This window comes from Paraphaeosphaeria sporulosa (assembly GCF_001642045.1).
Source record: "Paraphaeosphaeria sporulosa strain AP3s5-JAC2a unplaced genomic scaffold CC84scaffold_3, whole genome shotgun sequence".
Taxonomy (NCBI): domain Eukaryota; kingdom Fungi; phylum Ascomycota; class Dothideomycetes; order Pleosporales; family Didymosphaeriaceae; genus Paraphaeosphaeria; species Paraphaeosphaeria sporulosa.
In genome coordinates, this window is record NW_017253362.1 from 2,864,749 (window position 1) to 2,891,600 (window position 26,852).

A 26,852-nucleotide genomic window follows, 5' to 3' on the forward strand; every position below is an offset into this window, starting at 1 on the left:
TGTACCACCTAGACAAGGAAAATGCATCTAAGTTCGCGTGGCAAAGGGGGTTACACTGATACTATGATGAGCGGGCAGATCGTGCCGACCCTCATTGCAGGGAAAGGCTAACTCCCTAGAGTGATGCCACGTTTTCGTGTAGTGTGACCTGCATCATTTACATCATTCAGAGATTCTTATCAGCGTCGTCGGTTTTGTTCCGATAATTATTTAGCTAGACTCAACCAGAGGAACTCACTCGGCAAACGCCTGCGTCCTCCCAACGGTTCAAGTCTCTTGCACAACGCTTCGCATCACGCAACAATGAAATTCACTTTTGGCTTACTTGCCGTTTTCGTGTCGATTTCACTCGCACAATCGTTTCCAGAGTGTACTGCAGAGTTGGTTCGAACAGACGAATGTGCAGGTGTTATCAACGCAAACGCCTGCTACAACAAAATGGGATTCAGAAACGCCCAAACATTGCAATGTATCGAAGGAAAGGACGATGCGGAGAAGAAGAAGCGGGTACGCTCCCAGCCCACGCGTGGATTCTTTGAGTCCCTCTACTGACAGAGTGACTAGGCTTGCAAATGCTGCAACTGCGTAGGCAAGGTCATGTGCGACTGGGTTACCAAACAAAAGTTTGCTTGCTAGAAGACAAGCAGTGCTACAACGCGAGCGTGTCAGGTTGTAGTGAATGGTCGAAGCAGGATTTTGAACCTGTCAATAGGATGCGCATCTGAGGAATAGCCAGATAGGCGTGCGAACGGTGCTCAACCGCGAAAGGGACATGCAAATTGGATGCATGCACTCACTCACTTTGGCCTCACTCGGTAGTTTGACTTCGGTAAATCCACTTTTCAAGTAACCAAATACACGACCTTGGATCGTAGTGCCATTTTGCTGTTGTAAAGAACGATAGTGTGGGAGCGCTAGACAGGCCCTCCCTGTTTGTCAGGGTCTTACGGACTCGTCCACAACCAATAGCCACGTCAAGGGGTATTGGGGTACTCAGGTGCTAAATGTATACATTAGCCATGCTTCAATAGCAGGCTTCGCCAAGATTCGTTGTTCGGCATTTGGGTGCAGTGCCTGACAAAGCGGGCACAGAAACGATGCGGGGGAGTTGTTCTGGCAAGGGCCACATTGGTTCTTCTGAGTGGTGACGGAAGCAGGAATATAGGAGAGCGAACATCGTGGTGGGATGGGCAAGAGTGGTGCTATTGAGAAGGAGGTGGAAGGGTAGGTCGGCATCGTTCCCAGTTTAGCGTGTTGTTGTACTCAGGCAGCCTCGGCCCCGCTCCGCTCCTACCCCTGTCGACCTTTCGCTGCTGCTTCGTGTGCCCAAAAACATCGCGGTTTCTCAACCACGATGTCGCGAGCGATATCATTATTGCTGCTGATAAATGCAGTCGCCAGGCTCGAATGATCGTTTCCGACAGAAGATATCGCGGCTAGCGATAAGATACCATATCCCCTGGTACCGAAATCCTACCGGACTCCGAGATGCACCAACAGCTACCCGAAGAACTGGCCATGGCCGGGCAATGATTGCCTGTAGCTTTGAAACTGTTGGCTTACGCTTACATGTGTCGCATTTATCATGCGGCTGACATCTGTCTTGCCCTTGAAAATTCTGAAGCTTAAATTCCCACAACACGACTCACGACTTTCTGACTATACCTGCTAATCGCCCTCATGTCGGTGCGATCATAGTAACCGACAGGAAAACCCAGCAAGATCCTCAAAGATGCCGTCCACGGGGTCCAAAATCCCTTCCACGATACCCGACTCAACCCACCTTCCGCGCATCCTTTGCCTCCATGGCGGAGGCGTCAACGCTGCCATCTTCAAAGCCCAGTCGCGTTCGCTCATCCGCCACCTACAACATTCGTTTCGCCTCATCTGGGTTGACGGCCCGTTCTTTTGCGATCCCCACACCGACGTCATCCAAGTATACGGCTCGTATGCGCCGTTCCGAAGGTGGCTGCGATGGCTGCCCGAACACCCAGAGATTGATGCGGAGACCTGCATCGATGAGATAGGCTACGCAATACGGACGGCAATGGAAAATGACGATCGAGACGGTGGCCAGGGCGAATGGGTCGGCCTGATGGGGTTCAGTCAAGGAGCGAAGCTGAGCGCGAGTCTGCTGCTAGAACAACAAGCCAGAGAGTCAAAGGCAGTCCGGGAAGGAAAGACAAAGTGGGATGTTGGGCCCATCGGCATACCCGGCTTGAATTGGAGATTCGGCGTGCTGCTGGCAGGCCGTGCACCCATGTCCAACCTCAATCCGAGCTTGCTCAAGAGTCAGGCACTTGTGAGCGCTGCAGACCTCTCGGAAGGCTTTCAGTTTGTGAAAGAGGTTGATGATGAGGCAATATTGAGACAGCCGACGATCCACGTTCATGGTATGGCCGATGCGGGTTTGCATTTGCACCGAAGATTGTACAAAGAGTACTGCGAGCAAGGGAGCACAAGATTGGTCGAGTGGGAGGGTGCGCACAGAATACCGATCAAAAGCGACACGGTTGAACGCGTTGTTGGTGCAATCTACGATATCGCAGAACAGAACGAGATTGAGGTATCCTGGACTGTCAATCGACGGCCCTCTTGGACCTCTGCTACTCCTTGATTGAAGGGGGACATTTTCTACTCCCACTTTGATGCCATGTAAAGCGCATCTTTAAGCCAGTCCGGCAGTATTGGGTGGCGCACTAGCAGGCCGGCTCCAGGTAGTGCCCCAAGTATGACTTGGACTCCAGTGAGTATCTGCTGTTTCAACACGGTACGATATCGCTGGTGTCCATGTCAACGTATGAGGCCGTCCTCGTTCGTCGGTCCTCGTTGCGCCTTGAAGTAGTTCAGCGGTCAAACCTAGAATAAACTGCGTTCAGCCAATTGCAATCTGAGGATCCCAGAGAGGCGAGTGGAGCTTGAACGGGCCAGTCTGCGGTGCGACCGAAAGCTGACAGCATTCATCGGTTGAGGCTGGAGACGTAGACGCGTTGGCGTTCCAGCCGTAGGGATTGTCTCGACTACGGCCTGGCACGCTATCTCCAGCCCCCATTTCAACCTTTGTCCCCCGCGCCATCTCTAAATTATTGCCCTGGCTCGCGCTAATCCTACTCCATATAATAGCCTCAGCGCTCAAACCTCGATGCGCCACGTTTGGCTATGAGTCGCGCTCAGCAAATTCTGCCCCGAATGATCGTTTTATTCCAGGCCTCCAGCCGGGGTTTGGCTGAGCTTGCAGCCCCAAAGGACGGACCTTCAAGCAATAACAAGCATAGTTAGGCGCTGCACGTAAACCAATGCTGCGCTAAGGCTGTGCCGCCGCACTGTGCATGCCATGCTTTTTATTACTGCGCGTCGCCCTCGCCGTCTCTGCACGTCCGTTGCTCTCTCTTGCAAGGGCCGCGTCTAGTATCGTGTTACTGCGGGCGACGTTCACAATGTTGCCTTCACTTCTTATTGCATACCTTGCCGTGATCTCGACTCCGTTAGTTACTGCGAAGACATTCTGGTGGAGTTACCAGGGCGAAATTGATACCGAATCCTATGACCCCATCTTCGAGATCTGCGCGGACAAGAACGCAACTTCATGTGCAGCCTGTAACTCCTCCCCAGGCGATGATAGAGTGGGAGCAAAGCTGTGCGAATCATTGGACAAGCTTGATAACATTTGCTACGAGCCCAAACGGGAAGAAACATGCTGCAAAGACAAATACGGCAGTACGTGCTCCTACTAGATGTTGGGGCGTGATAAATGGCTGACAAGACATAGCAAGCTGCTTCAAGGATTTCTACTGCGCCTACACGAGCGAGAACGTTGCTTTCTGCTGTGCTGATGTGGGCATAGTGCATTCCTTCCAATTGTGCATTTATTGACAGATATATAAAAATAGGGCGAAGACGTCGAAGATTGCGGCGGGAAATTCAACCAGACTCTGTCCGATGAAAAGAACGACGACCAAGCCAGCGCTACTGTAGCGAGCGCTTTCCAGCCATCGATGACTGCCACCGATCAAACGAGAGTCGCTCGACCGGAGCGTACGAGTCCTCCGAAGATAGTGCCTGGATCAACTACAGCATATGCCAAAGACCCAGAAGTGGAGAAGAAAATGTCTGCTGCGGTCAAGATTGGAATTGCAATTGGGGTCATTGCAGTGGTTGGGATCTTGCTAACTTTGGCAATAATGGCCCTCATCCACTGGCGCAAGAAGACAAAGTACAATGCGATCGGACACGGACAAGCTGTGGATGCAAAGCACACCGCCCCGAGTTCTGGTACTCCAGGACCCTTTGAGCCCATGAGGAATGAACCTCTTCCTCATGATCCTCGACAATCATGGATGGCATCACCGCCACCGCAACACTCTGAACCTACAACACCAAATCCGTTCTCCGATGGTGCGGCATATTCAGATCACCCAGCTCACCCTCAACATCCAATCGAGTTGCAACATATCCCACCGCCGGGCCATCACTCATAGATCAAGCCATGGTGTTGATGTCTCGGCCGACCTATTCTTCTTTAATGTCACGCTGTGACTCGCACCATTCAGACTGGGGGTCTCTAATTAAAATATGCATCGCTCGGATCGGAAGTGTATGAATGTGTTATAATAGCTATGGTAATCACGTTAACGAGATACGGTTGATTCAGAGACATAATCATTTTACTGGTGTACTTCATGAAGAACACGATGCACAGAGAGTGTCGTGGCACAGCGATGTACGCTCGCAGAGGCTAGCACATTTCATGAGGTCATATTGTCGCTATGAAGAAGCAATTGCATCTAACATTGCCAGTCGCAGAGGACACGTACAGAGCAATTGCATCACGTATCGCGCGTTCGTCTTTTGTGGTTCTACCGAATCTCCGCTTTGCCATCGGATTCGGAACGTCTCCAAAAGCCCCCATCTGTTCGCCGCCCTCTCGCTGTTTACGATACTCAAAGCGACCTAGCCCATCGCCAAGCTATCACCGCAGCGTCATGGATTAATCCCCTGCTCTTGCGTATGGCTCGCCTAGCTGTATGCCCGCGGGCATCAGTACCTAGGTGATGTTCCCTATCAACTTTAACTAGAGCTCCCCTCATTACAACATGCGCATGCCAATGTACGCTATTTGAGGCAACTCGTATCCGAGAAGCATGACGCTCCTAGCCGGGTCTTCTGCTAGACGACCATCATCCTGACGACAGTAACACAACACATCAGCCTTTGCACTGCCTGCGGACGAGAAACAGTCCGACTTCGCATTCGCCTAGTATATCCATGACGCGGTGAGGACGCTGACAGTGGCTGAGACCAGACGACATACCGTGACGCAGGTGTTATCAGATGTAGTGTACGTATGGTAGTCGTTGGTGTATAAAGACCTATTGTCTCCTCGAAATTGTGAATAACATCAGTGTAACTTCATTACATTCACACTACAACACTTCAAACAACGCCTCAAAGTAAACCAACTTTCCCAGCCATCAACATGCAGAACGAACACGGACAGGGTGCTTCCCATGCCACTGGCGGATCCGAGGTCCCCGAGGCTATTCAGAATAAGGCCCCCCAAGGTCTCGAGGAGAGCCTGCCCAACAAGGTACCGCGTTATCAATATGCTCTGCTACAACCTCAACTAACATGACCAGATTCACGACACCGGCTCCGGCACTGGCCGCCAGACACATGCCAAGGATGGCGGCGATGCTTCCATTGTCCCCAAAGTCCTCCAGAAGGCTGTGCCTGAGAAGCTTGAGCGCGCACTTCCCGACGCCATCCACGACACTGGTGACTCCAAGAAATAAGCGTGGACATCATGACAGTAGGACATGATCTCATGAGGATATGATATCCAAGAGGGCTTTCATTGTACGATAGATACTTAATGAAGTAAAGTTGAAACAAACTCCCTTTTGTACGGGACAAGACACGCAATGAGCCATATATAAGGCATGTCGCTCGAGCTAGAGCCGCCATTCCTCAGCATCGCTCGCATCGCCTTGGCTCACATCCTCGTACTCGGCATCAACTTGCCGTTCGTCTTCACCCCGAACATCATACCCATCATCTTCCGCATCCTCAGTACCAAGTATAGTCACCCCATCTAAATCTTCACCATCAGTTTCTTTGTTTTCGTCACGGTTGGTACTTTCGAGCCCAGTCGCCTCAAACCCATCATCTTCCCGACCTTCAGAATCAGAGCCCTCCCGAGTCCCAGATACTACCTCTTCATCTTCACCAAAAATCCCAATCTCTTTCCCATCATCCAATACCTCTCCATTTCTCAACTTATCCACCATCTTCAAGGCCTCACGCTGTCCCTCGAGGGCTTCCTTCCTCTGTCTAGACACCACCACCAACTTCTCGAGCATGGCATCCAGATCCCCCTTCAGATGCAACAACTTTTTTTTCAAAAATTCTTCGCGCTGCCGAGGTTCGTCACACTGCCCTTTCGAGGTGTTCATATGAGCTTTGACGGTCAGAAGCTGGTCCCGCATTTCGATAACCATGCTTTGGGTTTTAGCCGCCATTGCCTCGCCTTTTTGAAACGCTTTCAACATGTGAAGATGCGCAGCGGTCAGCACTTCATACGCCTGCTTTTCTTCTTTGCTGGCACGTAAATTTTCCTCTTGCAGACGGTGCACCTCCCACAGCTTCGCCGTATACACACCAGACAGTTCGCTGTACGCTTCCCTCGACCGCACCGCTTCCCCTTTAACCCGCAGAAATTCGATGTGAAGGAGCTCGTAGTTGTCCTTCTCGTCTTCGAGCTCGCCCTGCAGTCTCTGCGTGACATCGACCGCAATCCGATGCAGCAACTGTTCGCCTTCGAGATCCTGCTTCAGCTTCTCCAGCTCGCCTTCCAGCCTCTCTCTCGCTTCAGCAGCGCTATCCCTCTCCTTGATCAACGCCACATACCTCTCCCTCACCACCTTTTCAATTTGCTCCCCATGCTCTACCGCATACTTGTCCGCCTGTTCACTCCTGGTTTTATCCGTGAACTTCGCTTGCCACGCCCACGTCTCCTTCTTCACCGCCATCTTCCACTCCTCCATCCCATCCCTCCCCCTCTCAAGCACGGCCTCACAAGCCGCATGACTCTTCAACGCCGACCCCAGCGCCGCCTTCAGCGCCGCATGCTCCCTTCGCAAGCGCTGCACCTCGCTGTTGCTCTGGCTCGTTGCCTCATCTACGTCGCGGATCTTCTGCTGGTTCTCCTCCACCAGCGCCGAAACCTGCGCGTTCAACGCTGCATACTTCTCCTGCCACGCCCGAGCCTCAGCGTCAAACCTTGCATCCTTCTCTTGCACAACGGTAGCACACTGCGCCTTCCACTGGCTTACCGCCTCGCGAACCGCCTCCTCCACGAGTCTTTCTGGCACAAAGACATGGTCCGGCCTAGGTTTAGCAAGCTTGTCTGCGAGGGCGAGCGTCTCAGCGATATCTCGCTGAAAGACCTGCTCGCGGGCGTGAAGCGCGGCGTTGCGCTGCTGGAAGTAGAGCAGGTCGAGCTCGAGGGTGAAGATGCGGTGGCGGTGGGCGGTGTTGGTGGCGCGGAGGACGCGGATTTGGGCGGGGACAGGGGCGTCGTCGTTGGGGGAGGTGGGGATGGAGACGTCGTCGAAGTCAAAGTCAAAGTCTGTGGGGTCGGGGCCGCGGAGGGCGGCGAAGAAGGAAGGGAGGGTGGCGACGATAGAGGCGATTGCTGTAGTGAGTGACATTTTAAAACGCCGGGAGGGTGGTATTATAAAATACACTATTGCGAGTTAGAAGGTGGTAATGAGTCTGGGATGGGCTTGATGACCTGTCAAGTAGTGTTGAACAGGTTGTGAACAGTTTCTGTTCTGAAGGACGATGATGGGCCTGTGATGGACTTGTTCACCTTAGATGTAGTGGGCAAAGAGGCTCTATGGAGGACGGTGATGCGTCTGAAGTGATATGAGTGGAAAGGTTCTGAAAACGATGGTGCAGCCTGGGCAGACTCAATAGTGAAGCGAGTTCAGTACCTGTTGTAATGTGATGGAAAAAGAAAGAAAATGGGGGAGACAGTGCTGAGAAGAAATATTAGGTCACTGAACTGCTGGAAGACGGTAGGTGAGCGAGAAGAAACGGACCGAGGGACAGTATTGGGACGCCAGACTGGGAAGAGCAAACAGGCGCTCAGGAGCTAGCGGCCTCAATACTCGTGTGGAAACGTGGTTCAGGTGTGGAGAGACATGGATAGGCTGTGGAGTGAACCGTTGGTGTGTTGTGGAACAAAGTATGCGCACTACGAAATTCCAGCCCGCAAAGTCAACTCAACCTGACATATGGTGAAGCTTCAGCTTGAGGGCACAGGTAAGAGGTAACATTTACATTTGATCTTGTTTGGACTTTTTGTGCCAAACGATGCATCTTGCGATGCCATCACTCAACGGGCGCGTGTCAATCACTTAACAAGCGCAGCGACACGCGCCCACCTGCATGCAAGATCGATACTCACTAACCCTATCGATACCACACAACTGAACACTCGAGCCAAGAATCTATTCGTTGATCTGCACGTAGTTGGCAGGGAAAAGGCCGGACTTGCCGCCATAGCTACCAAGCCACCAGTCTTCGTCGGGAAATTCCTGAGAACGAGTTAGAGAACGGTATAACGGTAGAAGTTAAGAACATAGATAACTTACAATGTTGGTGATTGTGGCATCTTCGGGGAAGCTGAGCTCGTTATCTTCTGCGGCTTCATATTCGTAGATAGCTACGGCAGTGGCACCGCTACCGCCAGCGGGCTGCGGTGGGCCTGCTGGGGGCTCTTCCTCGGCAGCGGGGTGGGTTGGCAGAGGTGGAGGTGCACCGGCGCCAGCATCATCGTCACCGTCGTCTTCAACCAACTCAACATAGTTGGATGGGAACAGCCCTTGTTCACCGCGGGAGTTGGTACCCATCCACCAATCCTCGTCTACCATGTCAATGTCAGTGACTAACTCGCCTTCATGCAATTCGAGTTCATTCTCTTCTGCTCTCTCGTAATCGTACTGGGCGACGGCACGCTTGCCTCCACTGCCTCCGCCTGTCGCTGCACCAGCTGCAGCACCGACCGCAGCGCCAGCGACAGCACCGGCTCCGAAGGTGGCGGCCGCAACAGCAGCGCTGGCACCTCGTGCGGAGTCTTTCGACTCTACTTGAGGCTCGGGGGAGAGGTCGCGATGCTCCTTAACAGCTTGGCTGAGCCCGCGCGTGGGCATGGGCGGGGCTTGCTCTTCGGCCGGCGAAAGCTCTGCAGGTGCAGCGTTGCGGCTGACAGGCATAGCTATGCGTACGGGCGAGCCAGAGGGCTCCGGTGAAGGGCTACGTGGAGGCTGAGGCGGAGGCGAAGGAAGGCGTTGATGCTGGACGGCGGGCACATCGTTATCTTCCTCTTCATGTTCTGCGGGACGGCTGGGTAGTCCTGGCATGGGGACGCCGCGTGCGCTGGCGTTCGGCTTGCTCGAGTTATCCAACGCAGGCGGGCTAGGAGCAGAGGGCTCGGGTACGGGACGGCTGGTGGGAGCACCCATAGGGGCGGCACCCGCGAAGCGATCTTTGAGGGCACCAACGCCACCAGCTGGAGAAGAGGGCGCTTCCTCCTGCTGAGGTTCTCCGGTACGCTGCTCGCTAAGGTTGCTGGCTGCAGACTGGCCGGTGCGGGTCGTCTGTACTGCTGCCCAAGACTTGCCCGTGTATCCGCTCTGCCAGCCGCCGCCGCCGCTCTTCTGGGCTTGTACCGGAGTTGAGGCACTTTCGCCAGTGGCGAAAGACTTCACAGGTTGGCCCTGCGCGGCCTTCTTCTCTGCCCATAGCTGCGCCGGTGTCTTTCCTCCCTGGTCTGCGAAGGTCTTGCTGGCACTGCCAATTGGGGCGGTTGCCTGTATGGCAGGCTTGACGCCAAATTCGCTGGGCGCGGGAGCCTTCGTACCAGTAAATGCGCTTGCGCCGCCAAACTTGTTTGCGACTTTGGGCTTTGGTAGGCTAGTCAGCCGCTCCGGCTGCTTGAACGCGGCTGATCGCTCCGCGAGGGACTTGGGAGTTTCATCGTTGTCGTCGCTACGGGCGGAGGAACCGGTTGCTGCGGGTGCAAGACCGGACGAAGGCGGAGGGGCCTGCGCCTTGGCCCGGATAGCTGCAATGTCGACCTTTCCAATGGGCTCGTATGCGCCCTTGACCACCGTAGGTCTATCATCTTGCGCCGATGACTTCGCCTGGGCGCGAAGTGCAGCAATGTCCACCTTGCCAATTGGTTGGTAGGTACCCTTGACAACGTCTGAGGGAGTAGCTTGCGGCTCTGGCGCTTGGTAACGCGACGGCTCCCTCTTGGAAGTGAGCTCTGCTAGGTTGACCTTGGTGGGCTTGTAGGCAGACTCCACCTTCTGCAGCTGCGACCGGGTAACCTCTGGGGCATCAGCACCCCATCCATCGGCGTCAGTTTCCTGCGTGGGTGCAGCTCGGGATCGCGCTAGCGGGTTGAAGCCGGCACCTCCACCACCAATCTGTGTAGGTGTGAAGACGGGCTTCTTCGCGGCGACGGGCGGGGGCTTGTTGGAAGAAGGAATGCTCGGAGCCCCCGAGTAGTTTGCACCAGAGGCCTCGGACACCTTTTGCACGATGCGCTCGGGCGTGAGGTCAGCATCCGATCGCGCGGTGACTTGGACGTGATATCCCTACACGTGGTCAGTGTTTGGAGGCGCGGTGCAGAGGCGAACGCTATACATGGAGCAGTTTGGAGACAACCCCGAGGTGGCTTCCGAAGTAGCCCTTGGTCCGCTCAGGTACACCCTCGCCGCACTACAACTGTCAGCCTGGCTTCTAGCGAGATCCATGAGCCACGTACCCAAGCAATCAGGACATTCTTGGGAAGCGACGAGTTGGGGTCCTTGACTTTGACGAATGCGAACTGGATGCGCCCGTCTGAGAAGTCGTCAATCAGATCGGCCAGCTCGCCCTCGCCGGTCGTCTGGACCTTCAAGACGCTCTCCTTGCCGCCATCGTGCTGGAAGGCGCTGACGAGGGGAGCTTGCACGGTAAAGAGAGCCCACTGCCCAAAAGTGGGCGAATTCGCCTGGGGGCCGGACGGGGGCGGCGAATTGACGACGTTCTCGTAGCTCCGTTTTATGTTAGGGCCATTGCTCGACGTGTTGAGCGAGGACATGGCGAGGACGGTGGGGTGCTGTGTTTGGGCACACAGCGGGAGCGGAGGGTCCGAGGATGTCGAGCTGGCACGGGGAGGGATCCGCGATTAAACGTGATTCAGGGCCTCCGGGAGCGTGGCGCACAGTGAGGCTGGGGATGCGTGTTCACGTAGGCACTCGTGTTGTGTACGTTACGTGGGCGTGCATGCATCAGCACAGCTCTGCTCCACCACCGCCGCACAGCCTCAAGCCTCCTCGGGCCGCTGTTTCCCCAGCAGAGCCCGCCAAGCACGCAGCGTCATCTGTCACATGACCAAGCGAGGCTCCGGGTCGTCCAAGCGCACTGGCCGCGGCTCGCCTCACGCAACGGTTGGCTGGCAACGGCCGCGGCTCGTCATCTTCTGCGAGCTCGCCGGCCCTGGCCGTCTGCCTGTCCTCCTCCCCAGACCTTACGACACCAGCTCCAGGCCATGTGAATCCGCCCCGCAACCCCAACGATCTTTTGCATTCTCCTGCCCTCGAGTGACCGCTCCGTCACCGCAGCTCGTGCCTCCCAACTCACCACCCACTTACGTGCGCAACCGTCCCGTCGCCGATTCATGTCGCCAGCCTGTCGCGCGCGTCTGGTGGAGCTCCGCCTGTGAGCTTCGCCTGCCAAGGGGAGCCATGGACGACCGCGAGTCCAGCACGGCTTCCTCGGTGGATTTCTACGGGTCTGAGACGAGGCCCAACACCCCCCCGGCACAGCATCGAGAGGATGTCGTGAATACAAAGCGCAAGGCAGAAGAGCCTGCCTTGCCCCAGCAGAAGAAGCGCAGGCTTGAGTCTACGTCTCCCCGTGTTTCTGCGCTCAAACCATGTGCTGGTCTTTCACCAGCACTATGGCAGCATGTGTTTCTTCGCTGTTCTCTCTTTGACTTGGGTCGATTGCTTCAAGTCAATCGATCGTTTCATTCATATTTGACCGATGTGCAAGATGTCTCTGTTTCAGACCCAGATCCTGGGTCGCTGCGTCTCATAAAGTCTGATTCTATCTGGGCTGCAGCCCGCAATGCGCTTCCTGTAAAATCTCCAAAACCTCTTCCAGGTTTTTCCGAGCTGCAGATGTGGCAGCTCACCTGGTCTAGGAGATGCCAATTCTGCCACAAGCTCGACCTGGGAACAACAGGAGAGAAGATTTGGCAGAAAGGTCCTGGCAACGACGGTGTACGGACCATCTGGCCGTTTGGAATCAGGGCATGCGGAGAGTGTCTGATGGAAAGATGTCAAACCGTGAGTCGAACCAACGCATTCAGAGGACAAGCATTGACCCTGTAGGACGCGACTTTGCTCTTCTCGAGCGTATCCGCTCTTCGGGCCGCCCTGCCCTATGCCTTTATCACGAACGACCGCAACTACGTCCCTGCCCATGTACTTCAAGCTTCGAGCATCCCAGCCGTTGTTGACATCGCCAAATACTACTACAAGCCGCAGGTAGAAGAGATCAGCAGCGAACTAGACGAGGCATTGGCCCTCGGGCCTGCCGCGGCAGAGGAGTGGTCAAAAGGACTAGACGCTCGCGGTAATGAGCGTATGAAGCTGGCAGAAAATTGGAGTCGCTGGGAGGATAAGTATCAGTCGTGGTCGGCCCATAACGACACAAAATCAGTAGCATCGAGCACGCCCGCCCCTCCACAAACGTTCCTGAACGAGTTGGGCCGATCACCAACGCAACATACCCCCTCTCTTGTTATCCATGCCCCTCTACCAGCGAGTAAGTATTCTTCGACCTTCGCTTCTGCCCAGGAGCATCGCGCATTGCTGCAGTCCTCGCACATCCTTGGCTACAGCCTAACAGAGCCAGCTCCAATTTACCCTTACATACATTCGCGACCGCCGACTGTTCCTCAGCAATACACGCCGCAGCCTGGCAACCCGCGCGGACTGCACGATGCAAACGAGGCCAAAGCAAACCGCAGGGCAGATATCGAACGACGGTGTCAGCAGATGCGGCCTTCGATTCCACCAAATGTGTTACGACACATGGACTCATTCAGGGCAGCCATTCAAATATCCCAGCCAATGACCGATGATGCGTGGAGCGTGCTTGAGCCCCGCCTTGTTGCCCAACTCCCTGCTGCCCAACAAGCGGAGGCTGACCACGTGTCGCGTCTCACGACCCTTCCCAAAACACTAGACCGCCGTCCCTCGGAGGTCAACCCCAAGGAATCCAAAGAAATTATGGATCGGGAATGGGACGAAACGCAGCGTCCCATTCGCGACAAACTCAGCGCCATTGCCGACGATTTTATCAACAGAGACTGGGACGGCGGCAGAGCAGTGACTTACGAAAGCAGCCCGAAGTTTGCCGTGGATGTCTTGGTATACGTGCGCCGCATATTCATGGCCGACACTGCCAATGAGAGCGCAACATCTGCTCCAGGACACTCCCAAGATACATCCCACGACGGTTCAGGTCCCAATAGGCCCAAGCTTGTATTGGATAGTATGAAGTGGGTATATGACAACAAGATCAAGAATCTGACCGAGCAGTTCCGGAAAGAGCTTTTCCTGTGCTATGGATCCGGCTGCGAAGGGAATACGAAGTTCTACGGCTTCGAAGGTGTTGTCCAGCACTTTGGAGCTAAGCACACTAATGCATTCAGCGTTGGCAATGTTGTTGTTGCATGGAGAGAAGCTGAATGGCCAGAGGAAGCCCCGTTCCACCCAGACCCCACTTCTGTTAAGCCTGCTTTCCACTCCGCGTCAGGCACGGCTGCCCACTCCGGTTATGGCGCTTACTACGGTGGGTATTCGCGTGCGGGAACATCCACTCCTCATATGCAAGCTCATCTTCCCCAAGCAAGTCCCGGACCGTATCAGTACAATGGCCACTACCCGGGACCATTTGCTCCTCCTCAAATGGGCTCAACTGGAATGCCAGGGTACGAGTTTAACCAGTCGTACGGCACGTCCATGGATGCTTATCAATACCAATCCATGGCACCACCTGGCTACGGAGCACATCCGGGAAATGGATACATGACTTCTCCAGCGATGTCCAATACCGCCATCGCACCTCCTCCAAGCGGTCCATCACAAGCTGCTGGCATGAAGGACATGTCACACAGGTCAGATGACGCTAACCATCGCACAAGCTTATTCGATAAGCAGGTGAGTACAGTCATTGACATGGCCCTGGATATCTGGAAGCAGACCTCTGGCGTCAAGGATCTTCCGAACAGTCTCCGCGTATACGTTTTGATGCAGCGTGTCATCTCCAAATTCCATGTCGACTTCAACCATGAGCCTAACCTGGACCATTTTATTGACGCTTTCTCCAGCCACCAGGTACCCCGCGCTCTGAAAAACGCTCCTGGTCTTTCATGCAAAGCTTGCCAGGATGAAGTTTCTCACTACCCTCGTCAAGAGGAAAGGAAAACTTACACAGTCTCCAGTTTATTTTTGCACTTCAAGTCTCAGCATCTTGGATCCCAGGCTCCGATATTTGGAAACGGCCATTTGCCAAAATCTCTGGACTGGAAGGAAGACATGATAGAGCTTCCAAGCGACCGCCTCATCTCTGGCCTTATCCACGCCCCTGGCATGGACGACGACAAGCTGCATACGGTAGCCACCGTGTTTCCGAAGCTGTTCCCTACCCCACTTCCTAGAATTGGCAAGGTGGACAACGGTGAGTCCGTGCCGAAGGATCCAAAAGATGCTGCAAATGTTAGCGGAACTCCGGGAAGATCCATTGGAGGATCCGGTCCGTCATCATTAGCATCGCCATACACCGGCTCTCCAAAGCTGTCTAAACCAATGGAGGATGAGTATGACCCCCTGCGGCCTGCTCTGTCCACACGGATCTCAACCAGGACGAACGGGAGAGCTTCTTACCGTAGCAGTCCGGCAGACCACAGGCAGCGTTACTATGCCGAGCCACGTTACCAGGTAGGTCAACCGCGAAAGTCAACATTCGTGGTGAAGGGGCTAACACAAATTCATTACCACAGCCTTTGGACCCTAACCGTGAGGAGCTCGATCGTCCGCAGGAATACATTGAGTACGCTCCGGGACCTCGTCATCACCGGGAGCCCGAACCAGTGTATGAGGAATATCCGGGAAGACGACCTCTGTATCGCGATGAGGAAGCCTACTATCGGCGTGATGAAGTTGTATTCGCCCATGCCCGTGCAGGACGATACGAGGAAGACTATCGACCTGTCTCTCGGCACGTCCGGTATGTAGAAGATGACACTAGGCACCCCGGACATCAGCTTAGGAATGAACCTGGATCGATCGGCCCCAGTCCTGTGGATGGCAAATCTACAGCCGACCGGTTTTTGGAAGAATTTGTTCCGAGTCAATCAATGGCACCCGCAGGTCAAGGAACGCCACGTCTTGAGGTGCACCAGCCCGGTGCAGCAGGTCCGGAGCCGGGTGATGGGTCTCAATACACACCGCCGCCACACAGTTTTGTCGTACCCGAACTAGTCCCAGAACAACGTCGAACTCATGTGGCCCCTCACCGCACAGCTTCCACTGTATCCAATGGTTCAAAAAATGATGATTACCTTTCGTTTGGACGTCAAATTCCCACGCCGGATAATACACGGGGACTAAGGAGACCTGGACCGCAGCGCCGAAGGGAAAGATACCATGACCATGTTCCCTCTCGCTACCATAGATATCTAGGCGCTGCTCGTGAAGAGCCGTATGCTCGAGGGGCTAGTATGAGCCGCTCGCAAAGTAAGCGATATGAAGAACAACGCCGTCGGCTCGACCAACAGGAGACCCCGCAGCCAGGCGCCGAGCAGGATTCTACGTACTCCCGAGACCAAAGCATTGAAAGAGGAGTCGCTGAGGAGGCCCCCCGTCAATCTCGGCGTCCTCAACAAGACTACATATCCGTTCAGGATCGTCTGCATCCTTATCCACCGCCGCGATTACGCTACGCTGATAGTCGTCATACTGAGGAGCTGCGCGGGGGCCGGCCGCCCATGTATGTCGATGAGTACGGACGACCACTCGAGGAGTACGAAGTCATCCAAGGACCTCGAGACCCTCGTCCGCCGCGCCATTCTTACGGACGATACGTAGAGTTCGAACCGGAGCATGTTCAATACGTGGAGGTCGCCTACGAACGACCACGCCACTACCCCGGTGTGCCCGAGTACGTCTACCACGAGGGGCGAGAAGGACCGCTTCCGCCTCGTAGGCCAATATACGAGCCAGAGGAACCTCCGCCACCTGCGATCAAGGTGGAGAATACGGCCCCTGGGCCAGACACATGATAATGAACGGCGTTAGAAAGGGAGTTTGTATGTTGTTTTCAGAGATGCGTTCGCATATACCCAGGGTGGCTTTTTGATGATTTGTCTTCTTGCTTGGGCTGTGTAATCATTTGTTGAGGGAAGCATGCAATACTGGTGTTAATGTCTTGGCGATCTTATCAGCTCTGCTGTGGCGGAATATTAGCAGCGACTTTGAAGTTTGCCTGTGCAAGAATCGCCACGTGATTGCCAAGACATGCTAGGTCGAAACGCAGGTGATGCGTACCTACCTTGAGTTACCGGAGCGTCAACACTGTCCGTACTTAGCCCCTGGAGTGCTTCTGCTACTGCACTCTCGCTGTCATTCGCGGCACCTCAACATCACACCTGACAATTCCCAAAGACATCCTTCGCTGGCTCGCTATGATCCAAGAGCCCCAGATCCGAACCGAGGTCAAACAGCTATCACACACACCCCTATGCCAATAGCACGCATAATCCCCTCGGCCCCGGCTTGGATGCAATGGATGAGTCAATCAAGGCCCTCCATCGCGACTTAAGACACGGAAGTACAAACGCCATGGCCCTCGCAGTGAGCAAATGTGGCGTTCGCTCAACCAAGTACAACAAGCAAAAGTCCTGACAGCGGGCTCTGGTGACGTCCTAAAGAGCCCCACAGATGCAAGCCTTGGTAATGTGTGTAATTTCAAGCCTGAGTGAAATTCGCGGGACATCGTAGGCCTATCTTCTGATTTCCTTCTCGATATGCTCAAGCATAGAGCAACAATCCCGCTGCAAGAGCAGTACAAATCGGGGGTCACTGGTGGCCTTGGAGACCATTTACACATCGTCGACATGATGAATAAAAAAACCCTTGAGCTTGCAGACGCCCCTAAGGTCAAGGATGGTTATACACTAATTTTTTACGAAGAGAGCTACGGAAAGTCAGTCAAGGTCACCGCGCGTGGTAACAAAAAAAGGGTTCCTTGCTGCCATGGCTCCAGCCATGCGAGCTCAATTGGTTGTCCCTTAATCAACCGGTAATCTCATTCTGCTTCGACAACAGCACCTGCTACAATCTCTCAACATCATTATCGAAGACATCCTTGAAGCCGGTTCTACGACCCGTGACCAGAAAACATGACCAAAGAAGTCTGTCGAGGCAGCGACCGCAGCACTTTCCAATCTATCTTTTCAAGCGCCTCCGAAAAAGGTTGAGCTTGTTGAGCTTCTCGAAAGCTCTCTAGACCGACAATCGTATCTGGAAGAATACTTCGAAATGATCTGCACGGAGCCAACGGTTCTCGCATATGAGGTGAATATCATGTTCTTTACTGAGCGGCACGTCTGATAAGCTATTTCGCGCTATTATCCTGCAAGAACTCTCCAACGTGTGCGATCTAGAATATAAACAAGCACAGGGCATGTTCAGGCGAAATGTAGCCACAGGCTCAGGTGGCAGCAAGTGGTTCAAGCGAATGTCTGGCAAGCAAAAGAACCGCACAGTTCGTATCGCTATGAAGCGCGACCCGGAATCTTTTACGGTAGAGAACCCACAACTACACTACATGCTCACACTCTGTCAAATCGACACAACGTGGTAATCTGCTGCATGGCTTCAGAAGCTCGAGGTATTGCATCGGGCTCATCTTCTAGAGAAGAAGATGGACGAGCGAGAGTTCAATGCTCTAGGCGACCTTGCCCTGATTGTCACCTTCATCCCGTCTCTCTCTTCAACAGTGCCGTTACCTGCTTTCAGCAACAAGAAGGGGCGGTCTTTCATTACGGCTTTTCATGCAGTCGAGGAGGTCGACAACTTACTGGAGCCAGGGATGGCCAATGGCGCCCTCAAATCATTCGATGAATATGTTGTGGAGACGAGGGGCACCAAGCTTGGCTTTCTATACCAAGACTTGGTGGACGATTGTGTTTCCAAGATCCACGAACCAGTAGAGCAGCAAAAAAAAAAAAAGTCCAAAAAGGTGAAGACAGAATATACAAACCCCGCCGCCCCTGTTACCTCTGAGGCGCGAGTACAACAGCGCGGACAGAAGGAGAAAACACGCCAAGCGCACTCATCTGTGTACGATCTCACGCCGCAAGCAATCAGCAATCACACGCATTCGAGAGGAGCCCGTCCAGTCCCAGCAAATATTCAAGGTCAAGGGGTCCACCTTCGCTGCCTTTTCGACGCTATTCTCAAAGTCCACCGTAGCCCGTGGCTCAATCACCTGGGACGCTTTTACGGCGGCTATGGCTGACCTGAAGTTCTCGACCATCCAGAAGTCTGGATCCGTTGTTACTTTCAGTCCTTGTGAAAAGGAAACTGGACAGAAGGACGTGACTATTCATCGCCCACACCAGTCGCGTATCGAAGGTGTGAAGCTCTTGCAGATTTCGAGGCGCTTGGAGCGGGTTCTTGGATGGGGCGAGAATACGTTTACAACGGACTAGGAAGCGCGGTACATACGAGCGCGCGGAGGAGAGGACAAGGACATGTGCAATTTGGCAGGTGGGACGGTGGCACTAGGTGAATGTTGATTTCGATTAGACTGCAAATGGCCGATTACCATTTCGACTGGACCGTCTTGGCAAAAGGCTTGAGTACACCATGCAACGATAGGAGGAGCAATGAAGTACCCAAACTCCCGGTCTAGTACTGTAACGATCAAATGGAGATTTTGAGATGATTTCCTCCGTGTGAACAGTGGTGCGCCTTGATTGGCCGATGTCACTGCTAAGCTCCCCGCTTCCCATCCGGGCAACCGCACCCACAATCTCCCAGCTTGCCATTCCATCTACAAATCGGTAGCCGTCTTAGGTCCCATATCATCTCGACCAGGCGATCATGGCCCCCCCAAAATACACAAAACACTTCATCCCACTTGAGTCTGATCCTCTCATATTCACCCAGCTCATACACGCCCTCGGAGCCTCTCCCGCCCTCCGATTCAAGGACGTCCTCTCCCTCGATGAGCCCTCACTCTTTCCGAACCCAGCTCTAGCCCTGATCCTCACCTTTCCGACAACCGCAGACTACGAAGAGCGCAGAGCCACGGAAGCAGCATCGCAGAAGCCTCAGGCTGGAGGGCATGAAGATGGGGATGTCTTGTGGTTCAAGCAGACTATCAATAACGCCTGCGGACTCTATGCTATACTGCATGCTGCTGCTAATGGGGAGGGAACACGGTATATACGTACATAGCCCATTCTCCCTTGACGACTGGCAACTAATCACGACAAGAACCAAACTCCACGCTCTCAAAACTCTTAGAGGAATGTGCCTCCCTAAGCTCAGATGAGCGCGCGAGATATCTGGAGGGCTCCATAGAGATCGAGGCTGCGTACAGGAATGCTGCTGAGCAGGGTGAGAGTGAGGTTTCTGAGAACCCGGAGGATGAAGTAAATTTTCACTATGTGTGTTTTACCAAGGATGTTAAGGGAAAGGTGATTTGGGAGTTGGATGGGGATAAGATGGGACCGGTGAAGAGGGGGGAGGATATGGGTAGTGGTGAGGACATGCTGGGAGAGACAGGGAGGAGGGTTATTAGGGAGCGGATGAGGGAAGAAGGGGGTGGGGAGAATGTGGCGTTTAGTCTGATGGCTTTGATGGTGGAGTTGGAAGGGTAGATGCTTACGGTTGAACCACAACATTACACCCGATATTACGAAACATGTGCGGGGCCCCGGACTGTGGCGTGACTACGCTTAATTACTTACTTCGAAAGCTAATGGGACAACTACATATTCTTGACAGATGCTTGGAGCCTTTCGAGGGAATGGAGCGTATGTCTGAGGCGAGACAGGCGGGTAGCGGGTAATATTATGTGTCCAGTGTATCCCAAAATGGTCCAGACAGCTCCTTCGCGAGCAGGGGATATTCCCATTCCGCCAACGCCTCTTGCGTCATAGTCTTTTGGCGGTAGTGTAGCGAGTGAGATGGCTGGGGGCGGACTTGGCATTGGAGGCAGTATGTCACTAGTTGACGCAAGCCTCCATGCCAAGTGTAGGATTTCTTTGTGTCAAAGGGCACCGGGTATATGACTTCATTACAAGTCTCCGAATTCTACATCAGTGAACGGAACATCATTATAGTCCGTTTTCCGAGCTCTTAGCGTTTACCTAGATATTATATATTTGTATGTTGGGGTTCTAGTAGAAGATATAACTCTTGAGAACGTTTAAAACAGAGAAACACGAGACTTGAACATGCATTCTGAGATGCCCTTACGAGTCAAGCATTTTGTTCACATCTATGATGTCGTGAGACCATACGTCACTGTAGCATGAAAAGCTGTCTAGTGACCAGTGAGATTGTGCCTAATTGTCTTAAAACATCATATATAACCCTAATCAAGAGACAGCGGTGATCCTTCGGGCCACAAACCTGGTTACTGTGAAAGGGGTAGCCAATCGCAAATCATGGCAAGTCCATTTACGAAAAAGATGTCCCAAACCTGCCTGCCAGACTTTTGACCCGAGCGTATGGTCCGCTGCCTGATTTATTTGACAGCTCTTGGCGACTCATCGAGATCTTCGATGATACTTTACCTATTTTGGCATAATCAATCTTCTTCGTCGGCAACTCATCGCCGATGGGGACTTCTTCTGCTGTAACAGGCAGTCTCCAATGCTTGAGGAACACAATTTCTGTCGATAGAAAGCTATTGAGACTGACAGTGTCATAACACCGAGACGGAGTCGCAATCAGATTGTTGCCAGGAACGAAACTTTTCCTGCATTTCAAGGATGCTTCAAATTGAGATCGTTGCTGTGTCAATGCAGATCAATGGTCTTTGGTGCCTCGAAATATATCCGTGCTCACAGGATCCACGCTCCCTTGAATAGCAAACGCTGACCCGAGCGGCTGAAGATGGCTATCGAAACAAACGTAGTCTTAATTTCTTCTTCTCAAGACTCAAATACTCGTCGCTTTTATCGTCGGAAGAGAGTAACTGTAAATTCATACATAAAAGATATACACAGCGCTTGTATTATATATATTCTACCTTTATCCAAATGCTTGGGGGAAAGGACGCTTACTATAGTAGTATGTCACGGCGACAGTATATTTTAAACCCAATACCAGACCTTGAAGCTGAAGCTTAACTCCAATCCTTCGAGTTCATTGTCATACTACATGCAACGGTAGCACGGTCCTCACAACCACCTCCGCATCATGGGGGCAATGGACGCATCAGCGTTCCACCAGACAACGGAGTGCATTGCCGACCACATCTATAAATTCAACTCTATTCCTATCATCCTTCTCGTCATCACAGCGAACAAACACTTCACAACATAAGCACACCATCCCAACACCTTATACCTCTTTTGTCATTCCAAGATGCTTTTCGCCAGGACGTCTTTGCTCGCACTCGCAACCAGCCTCTCTAACATCTCCTCAGCAAAAGCCTACTGGCTCGTAGCAACCGATATCACATCCTTCATACCGGGCCCAGTCGGCGGTGATGGCTACCAGTGGATACACGTCGACAATCTCGAATGCAACACCATGATCGACGCGCCCCTCGTGAACGACAGATCAGACGTGAGCGGCGACAAGCAGGGTGTACGCATGGAGTCCGAGGAGGGTGACTGCGATCACGGGGGTAATTGGTGGGCCACCGAATGTCCTACTGAAGTGGAGCAGCACTTCCCGGAATTTCATCAGAGTACGTACAGTTGAGTGAAAGATATGAGAGGGTGTGGCTAATGGCTTGGTGCAGCTTGGTATGCTGACCGCGACAATACCATGGTGAACCTGGAGGGTGGTGTTGTGGGATCTTGTCGGGTTGATATGACGCATGATATCCAGTGTGAAGTCACTGCCGGAATGGCGCGCTTCCAGACTTTGCTAGAGTGCACGCAGACCGCCTAAGAGAGCAAACTCGGCATCCCTTCTACTAGGGTTTGGGGCGGCACAAAAAGGAGGCAAGAACCGGTGGGTTCGCTGTGTTCATCCTTTTTAAGCCTTTGTATTTACTTTTCACGCTGTATCCATTGAATTGGGTGGGTGCAAGTTTACCTGATCAAAACCTTCACTCTGCGACGCTTTGGATGTGCGCTTACGATATGTTGATCAGCAGTCCTCCCATGGTCTTTCTTTCTGGAGATTTAAGACTAGAGGAAATTTACTTCCGAAAGAACCACAGTGGCTAACACAAAACTTAGATCACTAGACCATATCCAGTGCAGCGGTAACTCATTACACTATACGCTCGTAGAATTATATCACTATAATTTATCCTCAATGTTCATGCGTCCAAAAAAACCTATTCCATATTGTCGGCTACAGTGAATGCGTACTTGACCCGCAGAAACACCTTAGGGTGGTCTGAGATATGATTGCACCCCATCCGTCCCAATACCTAGAGCAAATCTCGCGCATCATCAGCCCCCTCAACAAATGTCATCAAATCAACATTTTCAATGTTCGATGGAAAGAGAAGAGTGCCATTGCTGTGACAGCCTTTCTGTTATATTTTTCGAAAATCACCTCTGCGTGGAATAGGACAGCAGCCACGAAAAGCATAGTCTCTGCGAAGTCTCATTGTGGACGACTCATCATTAGTCAGAAGGGGGCATTCGGCCAAGTTTAGTGTACAAGCATCGGAATTCGGTGCCGTCTCGTCCTGGTTATCCAAGTGAAGTTCTTGTTCGTCCCAGGACACTGGTAGTAGTTCGCGATAGCTGCACGCTACGGGAACGATTAGCCGCGCGTTCCTGCCTGTCTTTCACATCGGATGTTGCGCAACACCACCTGCAGCGTCTCCTCTCATCTGATCAGCGACATCACGCTGCTCACGATTGCTTGTCCGCGGAGTATACAGCATTGGAGTCAGCGTACCACGCGACGACGCGTACCGCCATACCGATTTGCACGCGAACCCGCTTATCACTAGGCCACTTGCAGCTAACAGCCGCTCCCTACGGCGCCACCACCCGAAATGATGGCTCCAAGTCTAGTCAGTCTCTTACGCATCGCCCTAGGGCAAACAAATAAAACACTTAATCTGCCCACATGATGTGCTTTCTACCTCGAATTGCGCGCTTCTACACAGCCGTCGTGGAACTGATTGTAAGAGTATGGGAATGAAAACGCTCGTTTTGGGCCTCGCTGCGCTCCGATGTGTTTACGCGCAGGACTCCGTCTCTTTCGACTTCGATACCTACGGCAAGGATGATGCCTCAGGCGCGCCCTACCAGACCTTCAAATCGAATGCAGATGTGAAACCGCCCCAGATGCAGATCAATAAGAACGAGACTGGACTCGCTGACGGCCTCGTCTTCGTCGGCGTCGACGGTGCGCCTACCTCCGGCCAGAACTGGCCTACCATCTGGGACTTCTCGCCAGACCGCTTGGGGACATTAGTCTGGACAGGAAATTACACCGAGCCTTTCGACTTCAGAACGCAGATGTACAAGGGAGAGCCCGTGCTAACTTTCTGGAGCGGCGAGCTGCTCGATGGGTATGGCCACGGTTCCTACTATATCCTCAACCAGTCTTACGCCGAGATTGCGCACTTCTCGGCCGTGGGATACGAGGAGCTGAGCGATCTTCACGAGTTCACCATCACGTCGGACGACACGGCGCTCGTCATCATTTACACGCCCAAGCAGGCGGACTTGTCTGATGTCGGAGGCGAGAAGGATGGTTGGATCTTCGACTGCATTTTCCAGGAGATCGATATCGGCAGCGGCAAGCTGGTCTTCGAGTGGAACGCCAGCACGCATGTCGGCGTCAACGAGACGGTCAATGAGCTCGGCGACGCCGGGAGCGAGGGGAGCCCCTTCGACTACTTCCACATGAACAGCGTGCTCAAGGATGCGAACGGCGAGTATCTCATCTCGGGGCGCGTCATGGACGCCGTGTTCAAGATCTCCAGCTCGGGCGACATCATCTGGCGTCTTGGCGGCAAGCAGTCCGACTTCGACGTCGCAGACGAGGCCGTCTTCGCGTTCCAGCACGACGCCCGCTGGGTCGATGGCAACCAGACACGCATGACCATCTTCGACAACGGCCCCACCGACGCCGTAGGCTACTCCCGCGGTCTCCTCTTCGCCGTCGACCAGGACGCCAAGACTGTGAGCCTCATTCACGAGTTCTACAACGGCGCCAAAACCTTTGCAAAGTTCGAGGGCAGCCTGCAAGTCCTCGATCCCAGCAGCAGCGACACGGTATGCACCTCACACCCTACCCAATACAAACCGCTGACTTCACTTAGAACTACTTCCTCGGCTACGGCAACCAACCCTTCCTCGCCGAATTCTCCTCCAACGGCACCCTCCTCCTCGACGCCCAATTCGGCGCCACAAACACCGTCAACGGCTACCGCACTTACAAGCTCCCCTGGACCGGCAAGCCCATCACGACGCCAGACATCCATCTCGACACCGACGCGCACACTGCGTACGTCAGCTGGAACGGTGCCACGGAGGTACAGTGGTGGGACGTCTACTCTGCGAACGCGACTAACGGGACCTGGCGGTATGCGGCTTCGGCGAACCGGACGGGGTTCGAGACGAGCGTGGAGCTTGGGGGTGTTAGTTTGGGCACGTATCTCAGGGCGAGGGCCGTGAATGGAAGTGGGGGTGCGCTAGGTTGGTCCCGCGCGACGGATGGGAAGGGGCTGTTTGATGCATCAGGAGATGTGGACGAGAAGAGGAATAACACGTCGTCTAGCTCGACGGTGAGCACGACTGCGAGGGCTACGGGGTCGAGTGCGACGGTTGCTGCGGCGACGAGTGCGACGAGTGGGTTGGCTGTTAGGATAGGGCGGGGAATGGTGGAGAAGGTAGTTGTTGCGGTGGTTGTGGTTGCGCTTGTGTAGGCAGCGGGGCTGGACTGATGTGACCACCATTCCATGTACATATCTGGACAAGAATATAATTTTAGTGTTAATACCGACATTGCCTGAACATCAACCTCTCCTCCCGTAGCACCCCGAACACCGGATATATGCTGAGGCCTTCGCCGGTCAGATATCTGTCATGATCCGGAAGTGACTTGGACGGCTACACGAACTCAGCATGCGGGCCTAGTGCTGTATCGCCGGTGTACACCTTCCATGAGAGCTCCCTCTTGTGCCACGCAACTCACACACAGCGACCTCTACCCCTTATCCACATCCACCCAAACCAGCATCGCAAACGTAACGGCAGTAATCTATCCAAATCAGCCTCTCTCCATCCCCAACCTCCAACGCTCAAACTCACCGCCAAGCTCATCCCCATAATCACAAGCAGCTCCCAGCCCCCGGCCCACACCCTCCCCTTCACCAGCGCCCTCTGCTGCCTCCAAAACCTTAGCGCTCCTAGCAGTAGAACTAGCATGCCGAGCGCAATAAAACTCGCCGCAAGCGGCACGCCCAGCACAACGAACCCGATGCGCGGATTGGGTGAGGAAGAGTGCTGCAAACGGAAGAGCTGCGCGGTGATGATGCCCGTCATGACGAGGGCGAGCGAGGTGCGCAGGTAGCCGAGGAAGGTGCGCTCGAGGGCTGGGGGATATCAACCAATGGCATGTGAGGGGGGAAGGGAGGGAGAGGGTACCATACCCAGATGATCTCTGTGCGCGCCCTCTTCAATCGTCACACTGACATTACTCGTCCAGAATCGCACCACGCGGTCGTGCCATCGCAGTGTCTGTCTTCCCAAGCGGAGCCTGGAGCCCGAGGTATCTGCCGCTGTGCTGGTGTGGGAGGGGCGCGTGCTGGAGCCTAGACTGCTTCGTGAAGAGGTACGCGCAGAAACAGGATGATGAGGGATGTCTTCTAGCTCTTGCGCGGTGCCGTGTCTGTCTGCTCGTAGGAAGGCCCCCGAGTCGGGCTGTGGTGGGGGTGGGAGCACGTTGAGGGCGGAGAGGTGAAAGGATTGGGATGAGGATGGCAGGGTGGGTTTACTGGGTGGCGGTGTCATGGAGGGCGTAGGAGAGTGAGAAATTGCATGATTGTGTGTGTTTGATATCTACACGATTTGTGGGGAAAGAGGGAAGGGTGTCCCGGTGGTTCCTTCCCTCATGTCACGTTAACGCTAGCGGGAGGAGCAACATGGGAAAGTCGGAATCCCCATGAGCGCTGTGATGCAAGGGATCGAACATTCTGCACAGTCCGGAGACCAGAGTCGAACCTTTTTAAGCTAATTTGAACAAATTTGCTTGGAATTTGCGGGCGTCTCAGTTGTCTTCAACATGGTTTCCTCGAAGCCTATCGCGGAAGTGGGAATGCTATCATCGGCCCGTCGCCGGCTCGTCGGCAACGAGCGACTCACCACGGCCACTTGCAACCGAAGCATGACTGTTGTCTACACCACGGCTTCCATCTACTCTCCCAGCAGGCTGACCGAATATGCGCATTGCACGCTGCCCAAAGTGGCTGACAAATGGACTAAGTTCTTTATGGCGGACTACTGTATGTGATCATACACAGTTAGTTATCAGAAATCAGTTTTACAGACGTAT

General features: G+C 53.7%; 11 protein-coding genes across 11 annotated transcripts; 9 read left to right on the plus strand and 2 right to left on the minus strand.

Moving 5' to 3' along the window:
* Positions 1-1,304: 1,304 nt before the first annotated feature.
* On the plus strand, positions 1,305-2,881 carry CC84DRAFT_1162741 (uncharacterized protein). The gene has a single exon (XM_018178079.1). It carries the CDS (start codon positions 1,733-1,735, stop codon positions 2,615-2,617), a length of 885 nt encoding a protein of 294 aa, XP_018039278.1. The 5' UTR covers positions 1,305-1,732; the 3' UTR covers positions 2,618-2,881.
* A 556-nt stretch (positions 2,882-3,437) lies between these two features.
* Positions 3,438-4,478, plus strand: CC84DRAFT_1174314 (uncharacterized protein; the record flags this gene model as incomplete). The annotated part of the gene is made up of 3 exons (XM_018180089.1): positions 3,438-3,717; positions 3,770-3,834; positions 3,891-4,478. 3 exons carry the CDS (start codon positions 3,438-3,440, stop codon positions 4,476-4,478), a joined length of 933 nt encoding a protein of 310 aa, XP_018039279.1.
* A 998-nt stretch (positions 4,479-5,476) lies between these two features.
* CC84DRAFT_1215374 (uncharacterized protein) lies at positions 5,477-5,792 on the plus strand (the record flags this gene model as incomplete). Its single annotated transcript, XM_018182717.1, has 2 exons — positions 5,477-5,587; positions 5,637-5,792. 2 exons carry the CDS (start codon positions 5,477-5,479, stop codon positions 5,790-5,792), a joined length of 267 nt encoding a protein of 88 aa, XP_018039280.1.
* A 64-nt stretch (positions 5,793-5,856) lies between these two features.
* On the plus strand, positions 5,857-6,338 carry CC84DRAFT_1162742 (uncharacterized protein). Its single transcript, XM_018178080.1, has one exon. It carries the CDS (start codon positions 5,940-5,942, stop codon positions 6,093-6,095), a length of 156 nt encoding a protein of 51 aa, XP_018039281.1. The 5' UTR covers positions 5,857-5,939; the 3' UTR covers positions 6,096-6,338.
* Positions 6,339-8,162: 1,824 nt separating this feature from the next.
* CC84DRAFT_1162743 (actin binding protein-like protein) lies at positions 8,163-11,346 on the minus strand. Its single transcript, XM_018178081.1, has 4 exons — positions 10,838-11,346; positions 10,717-10,791; positions 8,658-10,667; positions 8,163-8,600 (listed from the first exon to the last, which is right to left on the minus strand). Exons 1-4 carry the CDS (start codon positions 11,153-11,155, stop codon positions 8,514-8,516), a joined length of 2,490 nt encoding a protein of 829 aa, XP_018039282.1. The 5' UTR covers positions 11,156-11,346; the 3' UTR covers positions 8,163-8,513.
* A 230-nt stretch (positions 11,347-11,576) lies between these two features.
* CC84DRAFT_1115756 (uncharacterized protein) lies at positions 11,577-16,602 on the plus strand. Its single transcript, XM_018175435.1, has 4 exons — positions 11,577-12,407; positions 12,453-12,888; positions 12,979-15,068; positions 15,131-16,602. The coding sequence occupies exons 1-4, from the start codon at positions 11,802-11,804 to the stop codon at positions 16,409-16,411; spliced, it is 4,413 nt and encodes a 1,470-aa protein (XP_018039283.1). The 5' UTR covers positions 11,577-11,801; the 3' UTR covers positions 16,412-16,602.
* A 1,452-nt stretch (positions 16,603-18,054) lies between these two features.
* On the plus strand, positions 18,055-18,844 carry CC84DRAFT_1215378 (uncharacterized protein; the record flags this gene model as incomplete). The annotated part of the gene is made up of 2 exons (XM_018182718.1): positions 18,055-18,339; positions 18,494-18,844. The coding sequence occupies 2 exons, from the start codon at positions 18,055-18,057 to the stop codon at positions 18,842-18,844; spliced, it is 636 nt and encodes a 211-aa protein (XP_018039284.1).
* A 319-nt stretch (positions 18,845-19,163) lies between these two features.
* On the plus strand, positions 19,164-20,020 carry CC84DRAFT_1141983 (peptidase C12, ubiquitin carboxyl-terminal hydrolase 1; the record flags this gene model as incomplete). The annotated part of the gene is made up of 2 exons (XM_018176344.1): positions 19,164-19,587; positions 19,635-20,020. Exons 1-2 carry the CDS (start codon positions 19,239-19,241, stop codon positions 20,018-20,020), a joined length of 735 nt encoding a protein of 244 aa, XP_018039285.1. The 5' UTR covers positions 19,164-19,238.
* Positions 20,021-21,737: 1,717 nt separating this feature from the next.
* CC84DRAFT_1174319 (uncharacterized protein) lies at positions 21,738-22,271 on the plus strand (the record flags this gene model as incomplete). Its single annotated transcript, XM_018180090.1, has 2 exons — positions 21,738-22,065; positions 22,120-22,271. The coding sequence occupies 2 exons, from the start codon at positions 21,738-21,740 to the stop codon at positions 22,269-22,271; spliced, it is 480 nt and encodes a 159-aa protein (XP_018039286.1).
* A 1,538-nt stretch (positions 22,272-23,809) lies between these two features.
* On the plus strand, positions 23,810-25,224 carry CC84DRAFT_1086647 (uncharacterized protein; the record flags this gene model as incomplete). Its single annotated transcript, XM_018174170.1, has 2 exons — positions 23,810-24,571; positions 24,619-25,224. 2 exons carry the CDS (start codon positions 23,810-23,812, stop codon positions 25,222-25,224), a joined length of 1,368 nt encoding a protein of 455 aa, XP_018039287.1.
* Positions 25,225-25,296: 72 nt separating this feature from the next.
* Positions 25,297-26,374, minus strand: CC84DRAFT_1115765 (uncharacterized protein). Its single transcript, XM_018175436.1, has 2 exons — positions 25,951-26,374; positions 25,297-25,893 (listed from the first exon to the last, which is right to left on the minus strand). Exons 1-2 carry the CDS (start codon positions 26,309-26,311, stop codon positions 25,490-25,492), a joined length of 765 nt encoding a protein of 254 aa, XP_018039288.1. The 5' UTR covers positions 26,312-26,374; the 3' UTR covers positions 25,297-25,489.
* Between the last annotated feature and the right edge of the window lie 478 nt (positions 26,375-26,852).